The 26694-nt window shown below is 36.5% G+C and overlaps 1 protein-coding gene across 2 annotated transcripts in view; it reads right to left on the bottom strand.

The window, feature by feature from the left end:
- POLA1 (DNA polymerase alpha 1, catalytic subunit) overlaps positions 1-26694 on the bottom strand; it is a 202237-nt gene that overhangs the window by 80114 nt on the left and 95429 nt on the right. For both annotated transcript variants that reach the window (XM_061453308.1, XM_061453307.1), the window contains exon 34: positions 25263-25394. In XM_061453308.1, the coding sequence (XP_061309292.1) occupies positions 25263-25394 (132 nt within the window). The remainder of the gene's footprint in view (positions 1-25262; positions 25395-26694) is intronic.

The following is a 26694-nucleotide window of genomic DNA, read 5'->3' as shown; positions in this document are numbered from 1 at the left end:
TGTTGTTTATACACTGGTGACAGACACAGCAAGTGAAATAAACAGGACATTTCTACTGCAGAGAAATGTTTGGGGTTTTTTTTAACATAACACTAAAAGTTATTTAGCAAATCACATTCAGGAAGAACAAACCGCATATAAACAGCAGGTAAAGTATGGTCCTTCAAATACACTATCCTTCGTTTTTTAAAATGTTACCTGATGCTGAGGCCTGCAAGACCTTCACAGTCAACTGCTCAATACTGTAACTTGTCTGGCCCAAGAGAGCTTTCCAATCGCATCCTTAGAAGTGCAGAACAGGCTACCTGTTACTTCCGGTCTGCTAGGAAAGGTTTTTCTGCTATGGTGTTGCTCTGAGTTTGTGGTAGGCATACCTGTTGTCCCAAGTCTCTAGAACCAGTATTTTCTAAAATCTAGAGAGAATACTTAATAAAAAAAAATATACATCTGAAACAAATTCTGAATTTTGTCACATCATGTAAAGAAACATTAAATTACTGGAGTAGAAGATTGCAACTACTGAACAACCAGTATTATAGCCTGATTATATTTCATACGGGTAAAAGAACTGTTCCAATCAACTTGAAAGTCCTTTTTCTTAACATAAAGAAAATTACAAGCAAATTTTAACTTGGTAGAATATATAAACCACATGTGTAAGAAACAGAGACTGAAAGCAGAATGCTGCTGGCATAAATCAAAAGTTTTCTGAAGTAAAACACTAATAAGAACAATTAAGACAGCTATTAACTAAGAATATAGAACTGAGTCTATAATGTGATGAAAACAAAATAATTCATATAACAAAAAAAAACCCGCCAATAAGCGCAGTAACAGTGTAGCAGCAAAATAAAGCCACAAAACTATCTTTTGGTTTATTAGCAATGAAATACTTAATAGTCCTTCAAAATTCAGCATATGCATAAATGCTTGAACTTTGTAGTCCTATTAGAGCTAAGAAGATCCATTACTTGCTGGACTTCCCAATGCTTGAAGCTACCCCAAGAGGCTGAGACCCATGTATCTAACAAAATGCTAATTTCTTTTGAAATAGTTATACAAGTACACCTTAATGATCCATATAACTATTTGTATGCACCAATCTAACACTAACTTGAGAAAAAAAAAACACAACAGAAATACTGGTAGGGACTTTTAATGATTAAGAATATAAGAACAGACATGTAATTAACATCAACCAATATGCTTTTATACAGAAGAGCCCCAAACAAACACAACAGTTCATTTTTTCATAAGATTACAAGTTTAGCTGAGAAAGGCAGATGTACTATAACTAATCTCTTGGTTATTTGATTTATTTCCAAAGGACACTGCAACAGAATTAGCATTACGCAGTGTTAATAAAGTACACGTGAAATGGATTAAGAGGTGCAAAGCTGAAGCATCTAAAAAAAATCAATTATCCATGAATCACAAAGTGATGACAGTTAAGTAAGCATTTGTCAATATGGGATAGAGAGGGATTCTGGTCATGCATCACAAAGAAAAGGTTACACTCACACTCTTCAGCATTTACACCAGTGATTAGTAGAGGAGAGAAATCAATTAATTAAAATTTACAAATTACAAAAGCAGAACAGAAAATAATGATAAGCATGAGGAAACTGGTTTGGTAAACTGTGCTTATTCAAAACAAAATACATGTGTCCTGGGTTCAGCAGCAGCAGTCATTTTTCTCCTTCTTGGTAGCTGGTGCAGTGCTGTGTTTTGACTTTCGGCTCGGGAACAGAGCTGATAACAAGGATGTTTTGGTTTGGCCAAGGACTTTGTGAGCCTCATGCTCTGCCAGGGAGGAGGGGAAGCCAGGAGGAAGCAGAGACAGGACACCTGACCCAAACTGACCAAAGAGGTATTCCATACCACAGCACGTCATGCCCAGGATGTAACTGTTAGCCGGAAGGGCTGGGAGACGGGAGGGCTGGAGGAGGTATCGGTCGGAGCTTGGTCGGGCTTGGGGGGCAAGTTATCGGTCGGCTGGTGCTGAGGTGTTGTATTCTCTTCCCTTGTTATTTCCTTTATCATTATTATCATTGGTGGTAGCAGTAGTGATTTGTGTTATACCTTAGTTACTAAACTGTTCTTATCTCAACCCGTGGGAGTTGCATTCTTTTCGATTCTCCTCTCTGTCCCTCCGGGAGCAGGGGGAGGGCAAGAAAGGGGGGGAAGTGAGCGAACGAATTACCTGACTGGGTTTAAACCACGACAACATGTTAGTACAGTAAAACAAAACCAATGCACTTGGAACAAAGACTACAGAATGGGTAGAATGACTGTAGGAGTCATGGCAGGTAAGTTATTTAACATAAGGTTTAAAAGCAGACAAGGCACGATATGGAGATTCAATACTGAGAAACTGTGTACAAGTACTGAGGTGAATTTCTTCAGAAGTATTGGTGAGAATGACACTGAAACACACAGAGTTAAAGTTGAAAAAAAGAAGAAAAAAAAAGAAAAAAAAAGAAAAATGACTGATATGCTGAAGAGCCATAAACAATATTTCAAGGCCTTGAAAAAACACATAACAGCAACAGAACTTGAAAAGCAGTCTCTTACCAAGAAAAAAGACAACCAAGAGATGACTTGATCAGAATGTGTAAGTATACTAGTGGGAGAAAAGCATAACTAACCTAGAGAAAAAAGGAGTAATATGAGCCAATGGCTGGAAAAACTTAATGGATAGAAAACTGCAACGTTTGGGCCCAGAGGGTGGTGATCAAAGTGGAACAAAGTCTAGCTGGAGGTCAGTAAGTAGCAGTGCAGCCTGGAGGTTGAGAGCTGTTCAAGGTAATGATCTGGATGATGGGGTGGAGTGAACCCTCAGCTTTGAATTACCAGATTAAGCAAAAAAAAATTTGCTGATGCCACAAACTGGTGGATACCAAACCGAACATGAGTCAGCAAAATGCCACCATGACGAAGAAGGTCAATGGCATCCTGGGCTGCATGAGGCAATGTTGCCAGCAGGTTGAGGGAACTGATCCTTTGCTCTCCTCAGTAACAAGGTAAGCAGTAAGCAGTAAGATCCATCTGCCAAAAGCAGAGGAACAGCATCTTTTCCATCAGGCTTGCTAACCTAAAAAGAAGGACTTTAAGCTAGGCCTTTTGGGGATGGTGACCACAACCTGGAGAGAAGTCACGGTACAGGAGCAGTGAGGGGACACCCAGGGGCCAGGATAATGGTGAAGTTCCCACATTCCCATTCAAGGCAGCACAACTGAGAGCCCATCTCAAATGCCTCCACACAAAGACATGCAGCACAGGGAATAAGCAAGAAGAATTAGGCCCATCTTACAGTCTTAGAAACCTATGAACTCACAGCGACTGCAGAGATGTGCCACACATGGCAGCACATGATTAAGTGCTTTGATGGACAGCTACAAGATCTTCAGGAAGGCCAGGCCAAGGATGTGAGGAAAAGCATGTCTGGACAAGGTCCTGAGCAACTCTGAAGCTGGATTTAACTTCAAGTATAGCTCTCCTTGAAGTGAAAAAAATGGACCAGGCAACCTTCTAGGCCTCTTTCACCCTAACCTCTATGATTCTATGATAATTTGCTATTTTACACGTGGAGGATGCAAGCCATGCATTTTTGTTTTGATATGAACTCAGCTAGATATTAAAATGAATGAATGGGTGGCCACATTAGTAAGTTGAGATTGATAGCAGCAAAAACCCCAACATAATGTTCATCAGTTCTCCACAGCCTTCATGCTGAAGCAGTTAGAGTTACACTAATTTTGCTGCTTTCAGTAAGTCACTCTCAGGAGAGGTCTATGGGACAGATAATGAAATGAAACCTTTCCCTTGAAGATCAGTTTCAACGAATGTTAGTTTTTCATGGCTTCTGCCACTGCAGAAGTTCAGTGCTGGTGAATGCCCTATTCAGGCAGTATATGCTGCCTGAAAAACACTGCATGCAGTCCTAAGAATGGTGTCCACCTTCCTCACATATTAACTTATACCAAAATAGTACATAAGTTACAGATATTTGGGCCTGGGAGAAACAAAACCAAAACACGAAGGCTCCATATGACAGCTGAAGACATTCTTGGGAAACATTCATTTGTTAAAAGAAAACATCACTCAACCCATCAAAGGCATGTATTATTAGGGGATATGGTTGGGAAGGTGAAAAACAAAAACAAAACTAACAAAAACCTCCCAGCTGAAAATCTTTCCTCTTTTGCCTCTCTTAATCCCACATGACATTATCAGCAGCAAGCCCTTTGAGTTGATTGGCATGATTTTATTTACAGATGTAAAGCAGGGGAAAAAGGAGGAGGTTTTGGTAGAACTTTCTTCTCATGTGATGAGAAATACATGAGATCAAAGTCCACCTTAGACCAATGAAGTTAAGTACCACAGGGGAAGACTGCTATACCATTCATATATGCTGATGTGTGACTTAATGAAGACTATCATCTTTAAAAAGAGTAATCTGCAGCAAAATGCAGACATCTACGACAATCCCTTATCATCCTGCATTTTTAACCATAATAATTTACTTGACTTCTCTGATTAGTTACCTCTGATCTTTATGAATTAAATCTTTCTCTTCTCAAATACCCATATTAGAACTAGACATGTCTGTTCTAAGCCAGGAACTTCTATAACATGTGACAATACCTTCACTCACGTTACAGTGTTTTGAAGGGTTTTTTTCTTTTAAATTAGCTTTAGCACAACTCAGACATTATTAACTTATCAAAACTCAAGCAGACAGCAATAAAGAAAAATGAGAGAGGTCAGAGGATGGGAAAGAAAATGAAAAGCAATCATTAAGAACAATTCAGATTATTTAGTCTATATTTTTAGAAAAAAAAACCAACCAACTAAAATTGCTTCCCAGATTCCATCAGATACATAAATGGTACACACATATTTATACAGGCAACACATATCCACACATACATGTAAAAAATAAAAGTTTCCTTTTTTTGAAATTCTTTTGACTGAAATTCAAGTCAGATCACATATCCATATAAAAATGAAATGTTAGAAAGTTTAAGATGATACTCCAAATAGTTTTGCTTCTCCTTTTTCCACTGATTTTGAGGTTTTTTTTAAAAGGGAATAATGATCACACACACATATAACGTATGGGCATGGGCACTCAAGAAGTCTATGGCTCTTCAAAAAAATCAGACTCTTAAATTTTCTGGTGCAGTATGTGGAGAATACTTTATGTTTTAGAAACATTTAAAATAATACACTAACCTAATAGGCTCTCACAGTTACTATGGTAATAAGCATATTGCAAAAGCATATAAACATAAAAGGCATTTTTACTTTATATTGATATTAATCTATTCTCCTATGTTATTAAACCACATGAAATAACAGAAACCGAAAAAATAAGCTAAGATTCTAATATTGAATGTGACTTCTTACAAGAGACTTTCTGAAGACTAACAACACATGATTTTCCCTTTTGCTGTGAAGTTACTGATTTTTAAGGCAGAAACTTCACATAATCCATGCCTAAAAAACATCATTCTGGGCAGATAGCATACTAAAATATTATTGAAATAGTAAAACTAGACGATATAATATCTATGTTATTATAAAGATCTTGGTCTAACTGGCAAACACAGCAACTAAAAAGTTCCCTGAAAATAGTACTTACAATGGACAGTGGGATTGAGTGCTCCCTCAGCAAGTTTGCCAATGACACCAAGCTGTGTGGTTCAGTTGATATGCTGGAGGGAAGGAATGCCATCCAGAGGGACCTCGACATGCTTGTGAGGTGGGCTGATGCCAACCTCATCAAGTTTAACCATGCCAAGTGCAAGGTCCTACACCTGAGTCAGGGCAATCCCAGGCACAGCTACAGGTTGGGCAGAGAAGAGATTCAAAGCAGCCCTGTGGAGAAGGACTTGGGGGTGTTGGTTGATGAGAAAATGAACATGGGCCAGCTTCAGTGTGCGCTTGCAGCCCAGAAAGCCAGCTGTATCCTGGGCTGCATCAAAAGGAGTGTGATCAGCAGGTCGAAGGAGGTGATCCTGCCCCTCTACTCTGCTCTTGTGAGACCTCACCTGGAGTATTGTGTGCAGTTTGGTGTCCTCAACATAAAAAGGACATGGAACTGTTGGAACAAGTCCAGAGAAGGGCCACGAGGATGATCAGGGGACTGGAGCACCTCCTGTATGAAGATAGGCTGTAAGTTGGGGCTGTTCAGCCTGGAGAAGAGAAGGCTGCATGGAGACCTCATAGCAGCCTTCCAGTATCTGAAGGGGGCCTATAGGGATGCTGGGGAGGGACTCTTCATTAGAGACTGTAGTGACAGGACAAGGGGTAACGGGTTAAAACTTAAACAGGGGAAGTTTAGATTGGATATAAGAAGGAAATTCTTTCCTGTTAGGGTGGTGAGGCACTGGAATAGGTTGCCCAGGGAGGCTGTGAACGCTCCATCCCTGGCAGTGTTCAAGGCCAGGTTGGACAAGGCCTTGGGTGATATGATTTAGTGTAAGGTGTCCCTCCCCACGGCAGGGGGGTTGGAACTACATGATCTTAAGGTTCTTTCCAACCCTAACGATTCTATAATTCTATAATAACAACACAAATTAAAATATATTTTGAGAGGAAAGGAACCCAGGAAATAGAAAACATGGAGGTTCCAACCTCCAGACCACTCCTGTGAAGGGATCTGCTGGCCTCTCTATATACCTGTGAAGTGCAGTGAATTCAATGGCAAGCTCACCCCTGTGCTAGTGGATACCATTTGGAGATTAATCCTTAATTTGCCACCAAGATAAGTTTACCCAGAGTTTCGTCTCCTGCCTGTGGATCCAGAGTAAAAGCTAAAAATCATAACGCATTTATTCTGCAACTCTATCAACTATTTTTAAAAAAGCAGCAAAACACAAAAAGCAGAGCCACAATTATGCATATAAACTTTGAATGCTTCTTCACAAAAGAAAGATGGCTTAGGATTTTTACCAGAGTCTCTAGTCTTATGCCGTTCTACTAAATTTGACTTTTTTTTTTCCTGTGCTAAGAGATTAAAACTCTGCTGCACAGTTTCTTAATGAAGTAATTTTGTGTCTCCCCTCTATCCGCATGAAGAAAATATTCAACACAAAAATCACAAGATGACAAAATCTTAATATGCAGTTTGGTAAAGTTCCAGTCAGTCTTTGAACAACACGTTTATCTATCCAGTAAAGCTTGTGTTAATGCGATGTAAGAGTTTGGCAAATTCAACTCTAATGGAGCATAAAAGTGCTTTTGCTTGAAAGTGAGATCATTTTTAAAAATTCAAAGCATGATCACTTTTTCCTTTTTTTTTTTTTGCAGGAACAATCTGATACAAGCAGCAAAGCTTAAATAAACTAGAAACATTTCAAATGATCCATAAAGGATTAATAAGCACTGCAGGAAGTCCTATAGGCTCAGTGTATACATTTTCCATCTTTTTTTCCTGCGACAGGCATGAGGTGAAATTCTAAACAGAACTGAAGTTTCAAAGTCACTGAATGTTAAGGTCTGCAGCTTTGATACTAGGGTAGAGCAGGGTCACCATCTTGGAATATTTAATTTAAACAGATAACAAAATATTGATTTTATTAGCATAATAAAGCCCCCAAATTATGGCCCTTCACAAAATTCTTTTTCCACTCAGAAATAGACAAATGGACAAAAGCAAGGCAAAAGGGGTAGTAGTAAGCTACAGGCCACTAATATAACAAGAACAAAATGACAGCTATTATTTTGGCAGAGATAATCTATGCTGAAACACAAAACACACGCACACAATTTCTTTCAATACAATTTTCTTGTCTTCCCACTGACTTCTATGATTACCACAGAAAGCAGGGTTCTAAACACATTTCTCAATTGAATCTTCAATCAATAACGGTAAAAATTTGAGAAGGGAAATATGGGAAAACGCATTATAGCATTAGTAAGTGTTTGCAAAACAGAATGAACTTACAAATATGCATAAAAGTTGAAGGGAAATAAAATAAAAAGAACCAAACATACAAGTAACAATGTGCTATATAGTTTTACTTTACTGAAATTAGCAAAAATATAAATATAAAAAAATATTCAAACTTCAGAATCCAACCAGTAGCAGAAATTGCCCCAAGCCTGGTCTCAAGTGATCAAATTATGCAGTCATACTTTATTTTGTTTGTAGTACCACAGTTGTAAATGTAAAGAATAGTTCTGAATTACCAAAGTGTTGCTGGGGTATGCGAACAATTATTTTTAAACAGTGAGAAGAGTGATCGCTTATATAATTTAAAGAAAGCAATAAACCCAAGCTAAACAGAGCCCACCCACTATTACTGGACTCATGGTTTCATGTTATAAGGAGAAACATTAGGAAACTAAGAATTAGATACTACAAAAACCCCAAACGACAAAACCTGTGGGATCTCAGATGGAGGTCAGCTTGACCCAAACAAACACTATTTGCCAGCAAGAATCCAGACTTACTTTAAAACTGACACAGGAAGAAAGACAAATAATTCTTTTCAGAACTGAGAGTTCCTTCTGTTGGAAGATGGAGAAGTTTAGCCTCTGCTAAACTTATAAGGCTGTTTACCACCCAGGCTTTCTGTTCAAAGCCAAAACAATCAACACCAGAAACTGCTTAGGTGACAGTTACATACAAATTGGAAGTTCTCACAAGCCTGGAAAATAGAAAAGATTCAGAAATGCAACAGACAAAAAGTTATGAAAGAGCATAAATATAAAAACCAGCATGGATAATATTGGCCATATTGGGGAGGGAGGGAGGAGAATGATAAATGTTAGCTCACAGGGAGAGACTGACGCTGAAAGGCAAAAATTATGCTAAAATAATACACTAATCAAAAGGAAAAGTGAATGAGAAGAAAGAAGCAGAGAAGAAAACTGAACAAAGGACTAAAAAGTAATCATTTGTCTGTATAAAGGCAGCAGAGGCCTCACTTGAAATGCTGTCTACAATACTGGGCACATCACTACAACCAGATAGAAGAAACCAATGCAAAGAACAGCAACAAAACCAGGCCTCTAAATAAAAGAAAAAAGTATGATAAAATAATTTTTTCAGTGGTTAAAAACACACCAGATATGCAGCAGCCTGAGAGGGATCATAAGTATGTTACAAAAAAGGTAAAGTTTGACTACTTGAAAGACTTTTGTTGTAAATTCTCAGGATAACAGAAGCGGGCATGTGTTTAATACAGCAGCTGCCACAAGTCTGAGCCTCTGCAGTGCTAAAACCAACCTACACCAAGCAATTCTATGCTTGAATATTGAAAAACACATAAGATGAAAAGGACTTCAATAAATACCTATAGCCTTTGTGTACCCATCAAATTAACAGTTCACATATGTAAACATCAGTGCCTCCTGATATTTAGTTTTGCCATCACTAACATGGCAAAACAGGAATAAAAAGAGTGCAAAAGACAGTCAATGAAAACAGAAGATGACAAAAGAAAGCCTAGAAATGTGGACAATGAAGTACGCAGATGATAAAACTTGTTGCTTTGTTTACCTTTCTTTGCAATTCAAAATAGAATTTCACTGAAGCTGAAAAGATGACAAAACCACAGCAGTGAAAAATAGAAATATTTTAAACACTATCAAATAGCCTTTGGAACTCCTTGCCATAAGTGCCATACAGAAACTGTATCTGCAGTCATACAGGTGAATATACTTTGAGTTTTATTAGAAAAGTCATCCACTAACTTGGAACTTGCATCTCCTACAAAAAAGCTTAATGAAAAAATTTGTCTTTGATGGAGTTCCTTGAATCATTAAACATTCAGCTAATGTCAGAGACCAGTACTACATTGGCAAATCCCTTCATTAAATACAACTCTTTTGTTCACAGGCTAATACTTAAGTCTCTGTTTTTTGGGCTGCAATGATGACCTGGACATTTTTCTCAGTATTCAAACCAAACTTGTGTATTTGATTCCTCTTGAGGTTTAAACTTGTTTTGTCTTCAGAATGTATTATTTTATGATTGCTGCAATGCTAAGGAAAGCAAGCTGTACTGCTGAAAAAAGGTTAGGGATGTCACACAGTTTTCAGCTACAGAGGACTGTACTTGCAAATCCAGACAAAAATTTCAGGCAAAACTATGTAGTGCCTTATAGGTAAGTTTTTCTACCTGCAACCTCCTTCACCATGGCTGTCCAAATTACCTGTCTGTTCATACAACTTAACAACCCAATATAATAATATATATCTAACAAAGAAAGTAAATTTGTATTTGCATGTTTTGTTTAATTGAACAGTATCTCCCATTTCAGCCTTGTTTCTCTCCTTTCCTGCAAATTCCTCTGCTCTGTCTTACAGGCACAGTACAGGCATTTACAGTGGACTGTAAGACGAGATAAAAAACAGATTAACAGGTATGTGGATGAGGGTGAAAGGAAAGGGCAACAGAATTAAGGCAGGGCACACTGAGCACTGTCCTTGTTTCAGTTGGATAGAGTTAAAAAGAGTTTCAAAGGATAACTATGGGACAAAAAAAAAAAAAAAGGCTCTTCCTTATCACATAGGACAAGATTGTAGACTCATATAGCAGACTGTAGGAGCTTTGATGCTTCTAGTACTACTTTAGGAGAAAAAAAGTTATCTGTTAATGAATTTATTAATTAATTAAATGAAATAATGTTAATTAATTTATTCTACTTTTACTGTGAAACTTTCATATGTAACTGTTGAATGTACTTTTATTTTTCAGAACAGTATCTTTCCCACTACCCAGAAATAATTAGGAAGCAATTATGGAAGCAAGGTAGGGAAACGAGAATGTCTTTTGGTTTTTTTTTTCTAATAGCTGATCAATTGGGCTGTTCCATATAACTAAAAAGTCAAAAATATTAGGTGTTCAGAGTAGAACTGTGTTTTACGGAAGGCATTATTAACAATTAATAATCATTACACAGTGCCTTGTTTACATGGCCTTGTGTAAATTTAGCAGCCTTGTAATTAGACCCATATTTTGCATATTTGTATATTTCCATGCATAGTATTTGACCCATTCATTCATCCATTAAAATCTGCTTGACAGACATAGATGGATAATCAGGGTACAATTTCTATTTACTGGATTACAGAAAATTGCCCAAACTGTTAAATTCAAATAAAGTGCATTCTTATCTTTTTCTTGCAAAAGATGTAAAAGCAATTAAATACCTGAGGATGGCCCCAAGCCTCTCTGAAGAAGTTGCAGAGCTCTCATAATCTGACAGCTTTAATACAACTTTGCTCTAAACAATGGTTGCTGGGTTAAAAAATCCTAGAAAGAAACACCAGCGTCTATGTTTTCCTTTAGGCAATGCATCAATGAAATTCTTCAGTAAGAAACACATCCTATAAAAGCCATTTTAGTATTAAGCACAACTTTGCTAAAGTAGATGTCTTACTCTGGAAAAAAGGCAAGATTTTTTTCCCATTTAACTACTTTCCAGTAACTTCCTAACTTTCTCAACAGTTGGAAGAATTATCTTACTACTTCCCTGTTCAGAAACAAAAAAATCTTAAACTTCAGATTTTTTTAAGCATTAGCCATAATAATTAAATACTATTACTAGATATGCCTAAATGTTGCAGAATAAGGTTGATTATTAGGCAGTTCAGTATACATCATTTTGCCCTCTTCCCCGTGTCTCCTCTTGAAAAGGTATGTTGAGATGGCAGCTACTGTCAATAAAACACCTCTAGAAACAGAAAGGTATGGAAGATTTTTACTGAGCAGTTAGTATAGAAAGCAACAGCACAGAACAGACTGGGGAATAAAGAAATTTCTTTACTTATGTGTGTGTGCTGGTATCTCATAAAGGTGAGATAGCCTTGTCCAACAGGACAAATGTTTTACAGGTTTCTGCTGAAGAAACTGACTTTTGTCCAAAAAGTCAAGTCAGACATACCCATAAAATGTATAACACTTACATTTTTAAAAAACTTCAATAATCCAAAGGGAGCCTTTGTGGAGCTTCTTTCCTGATTTGTGTAGCTAATGTGTCAGAAAAGACATTTACCTCCCCCTACAAATCCACAGCTCACTACAGATTTCTGTTCTTTTAGTATCAAAAGTCAAATCTTTAAAATAATAAAGCAGTGGCAAGAAAGAGGCAAGTAATGTTCTAGCAGAGAACTAAAAAGTAGACCAATAGCTTCCCCTCTGGTGGCAGGCACTTCCCACCTCCCCCCCACCATCAACTGGCCAGTTAGAATCTGTGGACTCTTTTCTGTGACCAAATAAACTGCAATATACCAATTCATTCACCTAACTTAAGGATTTTCATTTTTCCCAGACATAAGCCTTGAGGGAGAAGGGAAGAAAACCAAACTACCCCTCTTTCCCAAACTAGGAAATCTTAATTAGAATCTTAGTAATTTTAACTGCTCTCGTGACGCAACCAAAGACATAAAATACTCAAATTAAGCAACAAGATGAGATCAAAAAGGCATCTTTCAGAGTTCCCAGTCTCATTTGTTCACTGTCCTACCAAGTGAGTGGAAGAGTTGACGCCTCTTGTTGGTCCTCATTTTTTTTACTGAAGGTGAACAGAAAAGTCACAAACCAACTTCCTCAAAAATTCCTTACTGCTGGAACAATTCTGTCCCTCCTCAGACTGACTGTCATCAAGTACATTTTTGTGTTGAGCCCCCTTTTCACAAGGACAACATTAATAGAAGCTGAAAAAGCTCAGTACCAGGAGAAAATGAATCTCTATTGCACCATGTTTCAGTCTTAATATTCTGGTGCTCAGAGAGCTTCTCTGCTGTATCAGTACTGAATGCCAACCTCTCTGCAGGCTGAACAAGGAAACACACAGGCAGGGCCAGTTTTGCTTCCACTGTAGAAATTTGAGTGGAAGCTAATGACAAGGACTATATTTTCTCATTTTATATTAAATACTCATTATCTGAGGGTATGGATTATTCCAGGTGGTATCTATTTTCAATCAGACCACTGGTGGAGATCACTGAAGATTAATACCAGCAACTAAAATTATCTCATATGCCATCATTTAAAGTTTGTCAGTACCAAAATTTAAGGGAACTACCTGAAGACGGATGGATATTTAGTGTTAATGCATCAAGACTAGATTCTTGCAGTGCTTTGTACACTGGCAGATTTCTTGTTCCTCAGTGTTTGAAAGACCATCCTCAACTGAGGGCACATTTTAAAGTATACCATGTTTCTAGCCACTAGGAATTATATTTTCCAAACATCTACTCCATCACCTTCTGTACGCGGACATGCTCCAACATAACACATCCAAAGTTGAAGGATGCCCAGGAGTTTCAAAACACTTAAGAGACATAAAAAGCAAAATTCCTTTGCTAGTATTGCTATTCATAGTTGGAACGTCCTAAACAACTGATGAGGTCTATCAGAAGAATTATACTGAAGAAGCTACTACAGACAGTGGGAGAGATACATCTTGCATTTTCTTTCATTAACCTGGTTTTGACTCTGAAGGTTCTTCCTATTGAAACACAGCTTTAACAATCTCCTAGCGCTTTACAGTGTTTAATCCACTCCAGACAGTGCTGGAGGACAAAAAGAGAGTGGAAACATTTGTAACTAAAAAGTTACTTGCAATTAAGATAAGAGTGGAGAAAAGGAAAGAGGGAAAGATCTGGCTAGATACCTTTTATATAGAAAAAGAACTGGCCTGTAATCACACTGACTCCATCAGTGAGAGAGACTATACCTTGCGTATGATGCTTGATCCTCACGCATAGATCTGCTTAGAAAGGCACTGCTTTAATTTTTATAGAAACTAAATGTACTTCTCATTATGAAAGCTTCTAATCGATCCTAGATAATTTTCCTTATTTTCACTACAGTCTTAGAACCTCCTCAAATAGGTATTTGCTACTCAAGCTTTTTCCTTAATGACACCTGATCACTGAGTGGCGTCTTGCCACTAGACTCATGAAGCTCTTCACAAATGGACTCAGCAGAAAATGCTGAAAATAAAACACTGGAGTAATCCCTGACCATTTCTTGGCAGATAATACAGGTTTATTTTGTTAATTCCAAGTCCTTAAGATGCCTGACTTACTCTTGTTGGGAAGTCACCGAAGACAAGTCAGATCATACAGAATTTTAATTACCATTTCCCTACTAGGTATTTCAGTTTCTTTCACTTAAAAGCCTAGGAAAGAAGCAGGGGTTTTGGATCCCAAAACTACGTTACTTTTAATCAGCCAGGAGACTCTCTCAAGGACCATATGACAATTCAGTTTACTCCATTACTGCTATTTCACTGATTAGATTGTTTTGTTTTGGTTTTTTTTAATCCAACCAAATGACCCCAAAAGATATCCCATTAAAGGAAAAAGACAGTATGAATTGCGATCCCTTGAAGCAGAAAGCAGTAGGATGGAGAGGGAGTTTGATTAATTGCTTCCTTCAAACAAGCATAAAACCCACATGAAAATATTAAAGAATATGGTAAAAAAGCATCACTAACACCACATGAACTACTGGAGGGCAATATGAGATTTCTGAACAACTGTATTAGTCCCAATACCATTATTCATACACACACATATACATAAAAGAAAGAAATTCTCCCAAATTCAAATACTACATTCAATATTTGTGCTTGATGGGTAGTCAATGGGTAGCTTGGTATCTGCTAGCTCTACTGCAAGATCATCCAGCATAGATTGCCTCAGTATGAGAAAAGAATATGTATTATCCAATAAAAATTACTGCAGTAATTACAAAGTTATTGCAGAAATCTAACGTCATATTCTGCAGCAGCACTCAGCATATGCCATTTTCTGTCCTTGTATTTTAGAGGGTGAGGGGGTTCTCTGCTTTTAAATAATTCTGGCCCCTTTGTAGTACAGTCAAATGTTGCTTTGGATATTAAATTGAGAATTTATCTTAAATGGAAACAAACAACTTTGCTAAAAATTAGACATTTATGACTTGCAAATTACAGATACTAATTATTTTCAGTATATACAATTATGATATTCTCAAGAGGTATTAATTTTGGGACAGATGTGCTTTCATCATGTAATTTGGAAATTAAGTTACACTCTCACGTATGGGAACTCAGAAGTCTGAATTTGTGTAAAGACAGGATTGATAGAAAGGAATTCTGTCTTGCTAATTTTCTCTCTCTCTCTCCTCTTTTTCTCTCTGATGAGTGTGGCCAGCAATCCTCACAGCTGGGTTGCCTTGCACTCAAAGGAGTGGGGGCTGACTGCAGAGCTGATGAGGATACACTTCCACTTGACTCCACCTCCCGTTTTGCCCTTTCAGATAATTCTTCCAGTTACATCTACAAATTTAAACAATAATTAAGACATACCAACTGTAAAATATGCACAATGCTGAATACTGCAAATTCATGGCAGAGTGCAGAAATTAAGCGCTGCTAATGCAAACATCTTAGACATTAAAAACATACATAATCCAAACTGAAGGCATTAATGAAAAAAAATCCATCAAATAAAAGGGAGAATACTGCTATACTGACCATATTTTCATTAGGAAAGGAAAGCATATTATTACAGAAATGCTCTCCAATGTAGGCATGCCTACAATCTTCAAAGACGGGATGTGACAAGTGATAAAGGAAAAAAAAAAGAACATAAGAAAAATGCCAGTTAAATAAATCTCTGGGATGATACTGTTCTTGAGTGGGTGTATTAATTAAAGAAATCCATCTTGTAGTTCATACTTGTTATTTTTCACATTTGAACTGTAGTCACAATACAGAAAAGTAAAAGACAAGACAAAAAGAAACACTGCTTTCTGGTCCAGTATTTAAAACAAATCAATCTTCAAACACTGAACATTTTGTTTATACTGTTCCATAGGAGGTTGAAGATAAAGATGCAAGACATTTGGCACATCTGCTACAATTCTAAGATGGAGATCTTTATTTTTAGATGGAATGAGTTCAGTCACTGCATAAACATTCCTATCTGGAGATCTTTACTGATAGATGTGGATTTTTGATGTCTCTCTTGCAGATGCCACTTAGAAAGATAATGAGTTTGTTCAGGAGAAAAGCACAGCATCTACTTGTCAAATTTTGCAGAGCCTTAATTTTTATGTAGAAATCTGGTATACCTTTGGAAAACCTCAGGAACGTCTCTCTCATATATTTGTGGATTTAAACACTAACACAACCCATAAGGTTGAAGACAGATGGATAGCTGAAACTCTTCAGACAAAAGAAAGTGAACAAGACTGACATTCAGTCACTGTAACAGTTTTAGCAGGACTGCACAGCATTCCCCCTCCATTATAGTATGCTACATCTGTGGGCAGACTGAAAAGACAATCTTCAGCATGGCATGGACATAGGGAGGGGAGGTTCCTCTTTAGCAATAAAAGGGCCTCACCAGGCTCAATTTGCAACATAACAGATGGTACAAAAAAGTATTCACATGAATAAGAGTAGTAATAGAGTAACTACTTTACAGTAAAAAGTGTAAGTAAAGTTCATCAGTAGATACCATGTATCAATATAATTCGAAGACGCGTCTAGCCAACTTGACTGCTAAGCTTCAAGGACTGGGCTAACACCTGTTTTTTGGAGCACAGCTTTTTTATCTGATAAGTTGGGATAAGTAGGCATACAAAGCTGCTATTTACTGTATGTCTGGGGATTAAAAAAATAAAAATAATCTACTTCCATATAGCCACTGAAGGAAATACTGTAATTCTGTAGAAAACAAAGACTGTGCATCAACTTAACAAGACCTTGACTTCTGAACAAGATACAGTAAAGCAAATGCAAAACCCTTTTCTGAAGCCATGTCTATTTTGCCATTTCTTCCTGCAGGTGGGAACATTCTCACTTAAAATGAAGCAACATCTCTTTTTCATCTCAGATGATCCAAAACCTCACGGGCTCTTAAAACAGTTTCTATTAAACAAACCTGTAGAAGCACAGGTTTCATGAGTCAAAATGAGCAACATGGCACAGGCTGCTAGAATTAACCCTGGTGTCTCCTAAGATACAGAAAATCTTACAGACAATTGGTTGTATTATCTCTGGTATTGCTTAGACTTCTCTTGGGACACTGTAAAAAAAAACCCCAACAAATAATTCCCTAGAAGTCTTATTCATCTAGAGGGTTGCCTTCCCCAATCCTAAGCACATGAATGAAGACATAAATGTAGAGGAGCTTAGCTAAATAGTGCTGCTCAGTCTCATTGCTCTCAGTTTTCCTTCTTTATATCTTACTCCCAGGAACCAAGCTGAAAGTTATGAACTACCCATTTAATCCACCCAATCCTTGAATGCTTACACATTTATCTATCTTCTCTTGCTGAACTAAGTACTAAATAATATCAAGAACTACACAGCTGTTTAAATTAAGTCGAATGTAAGTTTTTGAAATAACCTTCTAACTACAAAGTTTCTCCATGATGAGATTTTGAATACTAGAATCACTTCTGTTGAGAAACACCTTATTTATTGTTTCTAAGACTCTTTTACCAAGAAATAAAGCAGTGACTAAATGTTACTGCAAATATTTTTTGACAATTTTAACTGCTTAAAACCAGAAAGTGAAAATAATTCTTGGAAGATCTAAGGGCAGGCAAAAATAAACACTTGCAGGACCCATATCACTATGCCAAGGAAAAGCATGCTGAGGAAAACACAGATGAAGTTTTTTGTGCATGCCCTCTGCCATCTCCCAACCCCCATGATTTTCTTATTCAATAATCTTCAGGAATGTGGACTATGAAAGACAGCATCAAACAAAAATGGTTACAAAAGAAGGTATTTTACTTTCCCAAATACTATAAAATTTATTTTAAGCTTTCTTTTAAAGCTGAAAGCAGGCTCATAACAAAGACTAAGAACCTTTAGGGTAAGTAACTTAGATTTCTTACAATTACTTAGGAATGTTCCGTATTTTGTCCTTTTATATGCCCATTCAGCTCTAAATTACCACAGACAGAACCACTTAGTTTAAAAAAAAGTTTAAAGTAAATAATGTTCTCTTTCTAAAATCAGTATTGGACCATGGATTTCTGTATTATTAGTGATTTCTAAGAAAACATATCTGATAACCACATAATTTTTAGGTCATGAACATCAAACAAACTTATCCTTGTGAAAAGAACAATGTCCAGGGTAAATGTGGTCTCTTAAGCTTCAGCTTTAAACTGGTTCTCCTGAGAGACGCAAGGTATTTGAGCACTGCAAGCATTGCCAGTTATGCATACATCAGCCAGTATCAAGTATCCAATGCCAGCAGACCTTGCTGACTTGTCTCATCTCCTAGCAAGCTGGTTATAATGTGTTCACTATTAAAAGTTTCTGTAGAATAATACAGACTTAATCTGCTTTGATATTTCAGTAATTTGTTGTTTCAATATAAGGCATTAGTTGTAATAAAATTCCATGAGAACTGGTGGTTTTAAAACTTACTGTAAACCTTTATCAGTTTACCTGGACTTCTGCTTCCTTGTGATGTCTCTAGAAACCAGTAGGATCCTTTTCCACCAAAAAATTAAATTGAACACAACAAAAACCTAAATGGATTTAAAATGGCTCTCTTAAACCACTGTAAAAGGAGAAAGATGAATACTGATCCCTTCAAGTCCAGTGATTTGTCATAAATACTCCTGTGAGTCATGATGTGTTATTAAAATAAGACTCAAATGCAGCAAATCCTACAAAGTTATACAGCATCCATAGCACTTCTGTCTATCCAAGGTATTGAAAGGATGGCACATTTGCTCACTCACTCTCAAAGTCACTTGCTCAGGAACTTTTAGTAATGCAGTTGTGGCAGACCTCTGCTTACGCTGCACAGATTCACCTGAGATTTTAAATTCTTGGCTACAGAATCTTATAACAAATACTGCTACACCAAAGGTACATACTTTATAGTCAGTTTAAAGCCAGACCAGATACACAGAGCTATACCACAGCACAAACATGCTCTCCAAGTGTTGCCAAAATTCATCATTGCTTCGACTGGGGCAACAGATCAGTTCCAATAGAGTACCTTCAAAGACGGTGCTTTCTGTAATCCTCTGAAGACAGCAACATCTTGTTATTAGATGAGTGATTCAATCACCTAGGTAAACATTACACACTTGGTGGCAATCATAACCAAGACCACATTTACCTCTGGGCACACTTCCTGTAACACAATCTTCACAATACTGCCATTTATAAGCCTAAGCAGACAAATTATTGTGATAATAAGCCCTTACATTCCTGTATTCTACCTACAGAGGAAATTACAAAGTTATTCTATTGAAGCAACCCCATTTCTCAGAACCTATTCTATGCGTGGCCAGCCTGGGGAGCCTTTTGTATGAAGAGCTGAAAGAGATACCTAGTGTCATTAAGTCTTCTCTGGCAAGGTACTAGACTGTGGACTAAGCACTAGAAGAATCACCAGTAAACAGATACTGCTCCTTTCCTTACATTCACTTGTTCTTAACAGGTAAAATTCGCAGTGTAGAGAGAGTCACATTCAGCCTCACTCAACCATCAGTGAGATGGATGCATGTCCATTATGGCTAGTAAAATCCACTGAAGAGCATTAAACCCTTTGTAAAGACATACCGATCATTACTCTGAAACACTTCACTAAAAATCATATTGATGCTTTAAGTCTAAACCAAACAATTCCTTTACAGGGCACATCATGGAGAAGTTGCAGTAATAGTGAATCAATTCCAGTTAATAGATGCTATGAGTGCTGTGACAAGTAACTGCTTACTCACCCCCAAAATGCACTGCACACATTGACCAAAGGGTTATCTTTTATTATTCAATAAACATAAATTATAGCAGAAAAACAAATGTGTAACGCTTTCACATGGTGGAATACTGAGTGCTCTGTTTAATAATCAAGATATTCCTACTTTCCCCCTGGTTAACCAAAACATGATTGTAAATACAACCCATGTGTCAACCTCAATCAAGGAAAGAATCAGAAAATGCTATGGTGGATGGGAGGAGGAAACTCTTCATAATTCAGTGGCAACCTCCCTTCCCTCTCTCAGGTCCCCAGTAAACTGAATGGAATCACATTAATCTTTTATCTTTCACTTCAATTGCTTTCCATTCTGCCTTGACTTGGAAGCTTTCAGTACTAAAAATAAACATCTCTGTTTCTGTATGTGTAAACCAAAATGACAGTGATACAAGTTTGAACTTGGAAAAGACTCAGAAACCCTTTCCCCTACAAACAGGAAGGACTCAAAATAATCACTGGAATTAATCTGACAGCAGAGTCTAGCTATCTGATTGTGACTACCACATCAGTTGGTGTCACAATTCCTTCTATTTTCTGGCCCTACCTACTCCTCATCCCATGCCCATGTACTTCTAGTACTATTAGCACAACAAGAAATAAAATATTGTACTATTGACACTAGTAAGCACCTTTCCCTCATGCCAAAGAAACTTCTTACCCCTACCTAACCCCCAAACAAAAATGCTTTCAATACAATTACTGTTGTGAGAACATGATTACAAATGTCATCACTATCATCTACAATGATATTTTCACCTGTTCAGGTGGTATACACCTGTGGGTTGTTGGCAATACTAACTTGATTGAAGTGTGGGAGACTCTAGGTTCACAAGGAGCCCCATCATCTTTGTTCTCTTAAGCAAATATGCCATGCAATCCCAAAACCTGTGTGAACACTATTACCTCTAATAATGTTACCCTGCTTGTAAATCTTTCACCTTTTTAAGTGTGCAAAATCCTAATGCAAAACCCAAGAACATATATATGCAGTAATCAGAACAGTGATATATGTTATGTATATATATATATAAAAAAGAATAAAATTCAAAGATCTTGAGAGGTGTACCAAACACGCTTTTATACTGCAACCTAATGTGCAAGCACTAGACCACCCCACCACAGGTAAGAAATGAGAAATTTTGAGGGCTATTGAACACTAAATTTTCACAGCTGAACAGCGTAAAGTTATTCAGCAGTGTTCAATAGCCTTCAAACTCACTTCTGCTCATGGGTTACAGTGGTCCAGTAGAAAAAGACTGCAAAACAAAAAGTGCAATACAGGTTGGACCAAGATTTTTGTTGGTATTTTTTAAAACTCTTTTTAAGTTTGCAACATTTTATGCCTTTTAAAAAACAAAGATCTAAAGATGTCATACACTATTAACTAGACAGCATATATTTTCCATATAAAACCAGGTTTTAGCCTATAAATATACTATTAATACCACCACAGGTGTATATTTAAAAAAAAGATTAAAAACCTGCTGCTTCAGGGCAACAGCTCTCCAGACCAATCAGTTCAGTATGAATTTTGCTACTGCTCACATGGCATATACAGTATGTTCGGGTTTTTTATTCAGGTCTTTTTAGTTGGCAAAACTAGTATCTCAACAGCTGAGTAAGATATGAAATTCATTTTATGAATATGAATACTCATTTTTACAGGGTTTTTTCAAAAGAGGATCTAAGAGGGCATTTATTTACCAAGTGCTCAAAAATGAGCCTTTGAATATTCTAGTGGGGAAACTCAAAACAGTTTCCATCATAATAATTAGATCCACTTACTATAACTGACACCCTCTTATTGTACAGAAGTTGGTCAGTTTTATGCATGCATATTTCAGCTTTCACCCATTCCTTAGCAGGGATGTTTCATTGATGGCTGAGGGTAACACTTCAAAAATGAACTAGCTAAACAAACTTCCCAGCAGCACTTGACAGAGCTACACCTATTCTTCCCCATTTCCAAAGCAGTACAGAATTAATTACCAGTTCTATGAATCTATTGTAAGTATAATAGACTAAAGAGCTATCACAGACACATTTATTGTAAAAGCACAATCCCAAGAGTGTCTAGTAGAGGGCCAAAACGATTAACACAAATGCTTTGTCAGATCAAAGATAAAACCTGCACCGCCCAATTGAGGAATGAATTAGAACAGTGGGTTATCTTTCAAATTAACCAGGGCAGTTAGTGAGGAAAATTTCATGAAAGTGTAATTCTTAGCCTTTGTGAATCCACACAGCAGGCATTCTGCCAGCTGACAAGATGATGAAATTTTCATGCTTAAAAAAGCCCTCTTCATTTCCCAATTTAGATTAGCTAGCGTTTCTCTCTTTTCATCTATTTGCTCTTCTGAAGCAGAATTAAAAAAAAAAAAAAAAGCAAGCACACAACAGGACCAATCTCTCATAGAATAATGCATTTCTCAAAAAATAAAATCTTTGCATGTAATCTTTTAGATGTATTTACAGTTAGGAGCAAGATTATCAAAACTGGTACTGTTAATGCCATTAAGAAATCTATAAATACAGAAGCAATATAAGATATGTTCTGGAAGACAGATATAAAACATTTAAATGTTTAATGGCAAAAAATGATTGAGGAAACAGGAAATTTATATAAAGGCGAGTATTTTACAAAAAAAAAAAAAAGGGATTGTAGGAGCCTTACAAAATTCTATTTACATACTTGTATTTGCATCTTTTTAAAGGAAAGAAGCGTATCACTGCTGTATTTATTTATCAGTTTCATGTGCCAAAAAGGGAAGTAGATTTTCCACTTCTAGATTTTATGGCACAACCCCTGCCCCTAAATTTACAAAAGCCACATATAACAGCATTTCAATAGACTGAAGGAAACAACATGCAATGATCTTAAACACTAAAAAGAAAAAAAAAAAATCTTATTCAAAGCTCCCTGAAAAAAAGTAAGCTTATTCACTTCAATGAGCTGTAGATCAGGCCGAAAGGCTCTTGACAGGGCTGACTTCATAAAAGCTAGCTCATTATTTTAAAGGTTAAAAAAATCATTTTCACATGCTATGTTTTTGTAAGATGTGCCATTTGACCAACACACAAACAACAGAAATCTCTCAAAAAAAGAGAAATTAAAAAAAAAGAAAAAATGGAGTGACAAAGTTAGACAATATACTTATTTCAAATTTACATTTCTGTGCCTTTCAGATGCAACCACTACAATAGAAGGCTGTTAAATAAGCTTCTCAAAGTTTCATCAAATGTTTTGTTCAAGCAGTTCTTTGCCATACTACTTCTGGATGTGTCTTTATAGCTTATAGGATTATATATATTAGTGCAAACACCCATTTGATGAATTTCAACTCCAGCTGTTATACAGTCACTACAAGTACTTGATGAAAGGAATAAACTCAAACTCACAGCATCTGATTTTCTAAGAGCTAACAGGACAAAAAGTTTACTTGCCCAACTCTTTGACAAGCCCTTTTTAAAAATAAAAATTATTGTTCCATTTGGAAATTACTTTTTACAATAATGTAATCTCGCATTTCCAGAGTCTGAATATATTCCACAGTCAAAAAGTAGTTTTAAACCTTATTGTAGCAGCTAAATGGGTTAAAAGTAAATTCTCAGTACTAAAAGATAACTGAGTTTATAAAGCTTTCACTTACAAGGACAAATACATTCCTTCTGAAGGACACTTTATTATCCTATATACTATGTAGTAAGATACTTAATCAATTTTAATAAAATGTAAGCAGGTTGCTGTGTTTAGTATTCAGACATTTCACAGTTTGGTTCACAGCTTAGTTGTAAAGAAAAAAAAGAAAAAACACAAAAAGAAAAAAAGAACAGAGTAAAATATTACGCCACTTTTTGTTCTTACCAGGAATGCGAGTTTTTCCTGCCCTTATCTTCCTTCATCAAGTTACTATTGCACATCTTATGCACGTTTTCTAGCACTTTATATGTGAGAAATTACTTAGCATGTGGCATTGTGTACGATAATAACTTACATACATTAAATCTAAAAAGTTTAATGGGAACAACTTTTATACAAAAGCAGTCTGTGCAAACATAGTACTATGTCATTTAATAATGCACTGCATAATTTAATGTGTACAGTAATATAAATTGAATGATAATTTGGCAGCCAGCTGGACTTTGCAATAAAGTAATGTGACACCTCACATTTAGTAACTTCACTTGTCCAAGTCATCTACACCTTTAACTTCAACAGAAAGGAACTATCTATCCCTACCTTCTGAAATATTGCCTGAATTTAAATACTTTAAGAAAGTTTTGCGCTTCTTTTGATGCACAGAACTTCAAAAGAAGTAATTATACATTGAGAAATTATTACATTTCCAGGAAAGAGCTTAGAAAACACTCACCTACAATTGCAATAAGAACTAATATAGAAGAAAGACCATACAAAATGCATGCTTATTATTAAACTATAACGGTAATTCTTAGCATTGTAACTGCTGTCCGCAAAAGGTAATACTTAAGAAAACATGCCACAAATTAGATAAGCCGTTCATTTACAGGCCAAATTTTCAAAACCAGTTTACTTTTTGGAGTGTATCAAAGGTTGAGCACCCAAAGGTTATATGAGTTCTTTCAAAACTGATGTCTGTCCTGAAGCTGTGAAAATGGGCAATGCTGGACAACCAAAAAATGCAAGCAGGCAATAGGCTGAGAAGATCTATGAAAATTTGAGCAAAATGGCTAGCTGACAATTCACAAAATATGATGTTTCCAGCATATTAGAAATGCAAAATATATTGATATAATTTCAAAAATCATGGTGGCTTTTTTTCTTAAGCAGTCACCACTTTGGGATTCGAAGACAGGAATTTCAACTATTAACCCCCCACACCCAATGCCACACAAAGTCAACAACTACTGCAGGCACTTTGGATTTCTTGCACTGCCACCCCAAAAAAGAGAATTATATCAAATTAAATAACTACTCATCTTTTTCCCCTTTTCCCCCCTCCCAATCATTATGAAGAAATATTCATAGCATTTCCCTTCCTATTGTCCCTCAAAGAATTTTTACAGAGCTACATTCAATTTTCCTTTTCACAATGTAGCACTATTAATACACATCAATTTGGGTTGGAGAAAGAGAATCAGCTTTCAATTACATGAGAAATTGATATCTGTATATTTGATAGGCTTCACAGATTTCCTAAAAAAGCATTAAGATAATCAACTCTGCACTTTTTCATCTCAAAATGTGTAAAAGAGACCTACTACATCTGTAATATTGCTGACACACAGTTACAAAAATGTAAATACATCTGAGTATCCTGAGACTGAACTGAGAAAACAAACATTCTGAATTATTATCTTAAATCATTATGGGATTGTTTTATTTTCATGAAGTTGGGTTTTGACATTGCATGCTATTACCTTGGATTACACATGCAAAAAAAAAAAAGTAATACAACAGTAACTAAAAACTCAGCACTACTCAGAAAACTGAGTTTCATATGGCACATTTTTTTCTGAGTACTTACACTGTAGTATTTTCTGAGGCAGCGTCTAATATCCAGCAGTAATTTGTTGCTCATTTGAACCACATAGTTAAAAGGAGGCTCTTCACACTCAGTCTTACTGCATCTTTGCAAGCTGGGTTCAATAAACTGCCCCTGCAAACAGAAGCGTAAAACCAGCATGCATCATTACAACAGATGAAGGCAGCAGAAGTTATCACAGGAGTTTAGACCCAATACATATTTTTAAAAAAATAAGTCTTAAAAGGGCCTCTAATATCTAGAGCCTTCTTTCTTCCCATCACAGTTGGCCATACCCACAGAAAGACTTCTCTAACCTACAGTTTTCCCATTCTCTTCTTAATGAAAGGTCTTTTGGAGAACATGCTTCTTTACCTGCTACAAAGTTATTATTTGGATAAAGATGTTGAGTAAAAAAATTAATCCAAAGACAAATCACACTGCTCTGTATCTTCCCAAATAATACAGATTTGTTGTTTTATAAGGGACATCAAAATTCTGCTCAAGCCCACTGATCAGAACATTGAAATCAACCTTACAGATACCAACTATGAAATTACCAACAGGGCTGTAGAGACAAATCTCATTAAACAAGAATAACTCCATCATCTTTTATTTTCCCCAACTGCAAAGAACAGTTCTTACAGTTTTACACCATGTCATATCCCCTTAATTTTAAGACCTTCTGAACACCTAACATTAAGTTTTCAGAACCTAGAAGTGATGAATGAAAAGGGGAAATTATGTTGATAGAATTCTCATTAAAATAACAACCTGGTAAGCTGAACAGTTATATAAGTTTCAGAAAACTTTCTTTCAAGGTAAGACTATGGTTTTGGCTAAACCCCCATCCCTAGCCCCCATTAATTCCAGGTAGAAGAGAGGGGGACTTGGGGATTCAATTTACAGGTTTCTTTGGCTGTTCAGTGTTTATTTTGGTTTGGGGGTTGGTTGTTGGTGGTTTTTTAGTTTGGTCTTTTGAGGATTCTGACATCCACTCCTCTCCAGTTAGCCCATCTGCAAGTTGTCAAGCCTACATGCAATTATCTATCTTATTTACAGCTGTAATGAACAAAAGTCAAGGATTCACAAAGTATCACTCGATTTGTATGTCTTTTCCTCTTGCTTCCAAAGACGGCATTATTTTGATTCAAAAAAAAATGCAAAACATCTGCTGTTTGTCCAAATTAACTTAAAATAATTACTTTTAATTTAAATAAAAGATTTATTTGCTTTCAGTTTCAAGGTTTTCACTGCTCTGAAGCTCGTTAATTTGCCAATGACTAATACATACATAACATCCCTGTAGAGTTAAATACTTGGCCCTATTTCAAGTTGTGATTCAAGGTCAGAGATACATTTTTTGGCAGAACTTCTCAACAAGAATGTACCCCTATGACTTTTCATGTTCAACACACAGAGACAGAAGGAAAGA

The sequence above is a fragment of the Pezoporus flaviventris genome, unplaced genomic scaffold (genome assembly GCF_033815535.1).
Source record: "Pezoporus flaviventris isolate CSIRO_AGI_PZ_B2104156 unplaced genomic scaffold, CSIRO_AGI_Pfla_v1 ptg000015l, whole genome shotgun sequence".
In the NCBI taxonomy this organism is placed as follows: Eukaryota; Metazoa; Chordata; class Aves; order Psittaciformes; family Psittacidae; genus Pezoporus; species Pezoporus flaviventris.
This window is presented reverse-complemented; position numbering and strand designations above follow the sequence as displayed.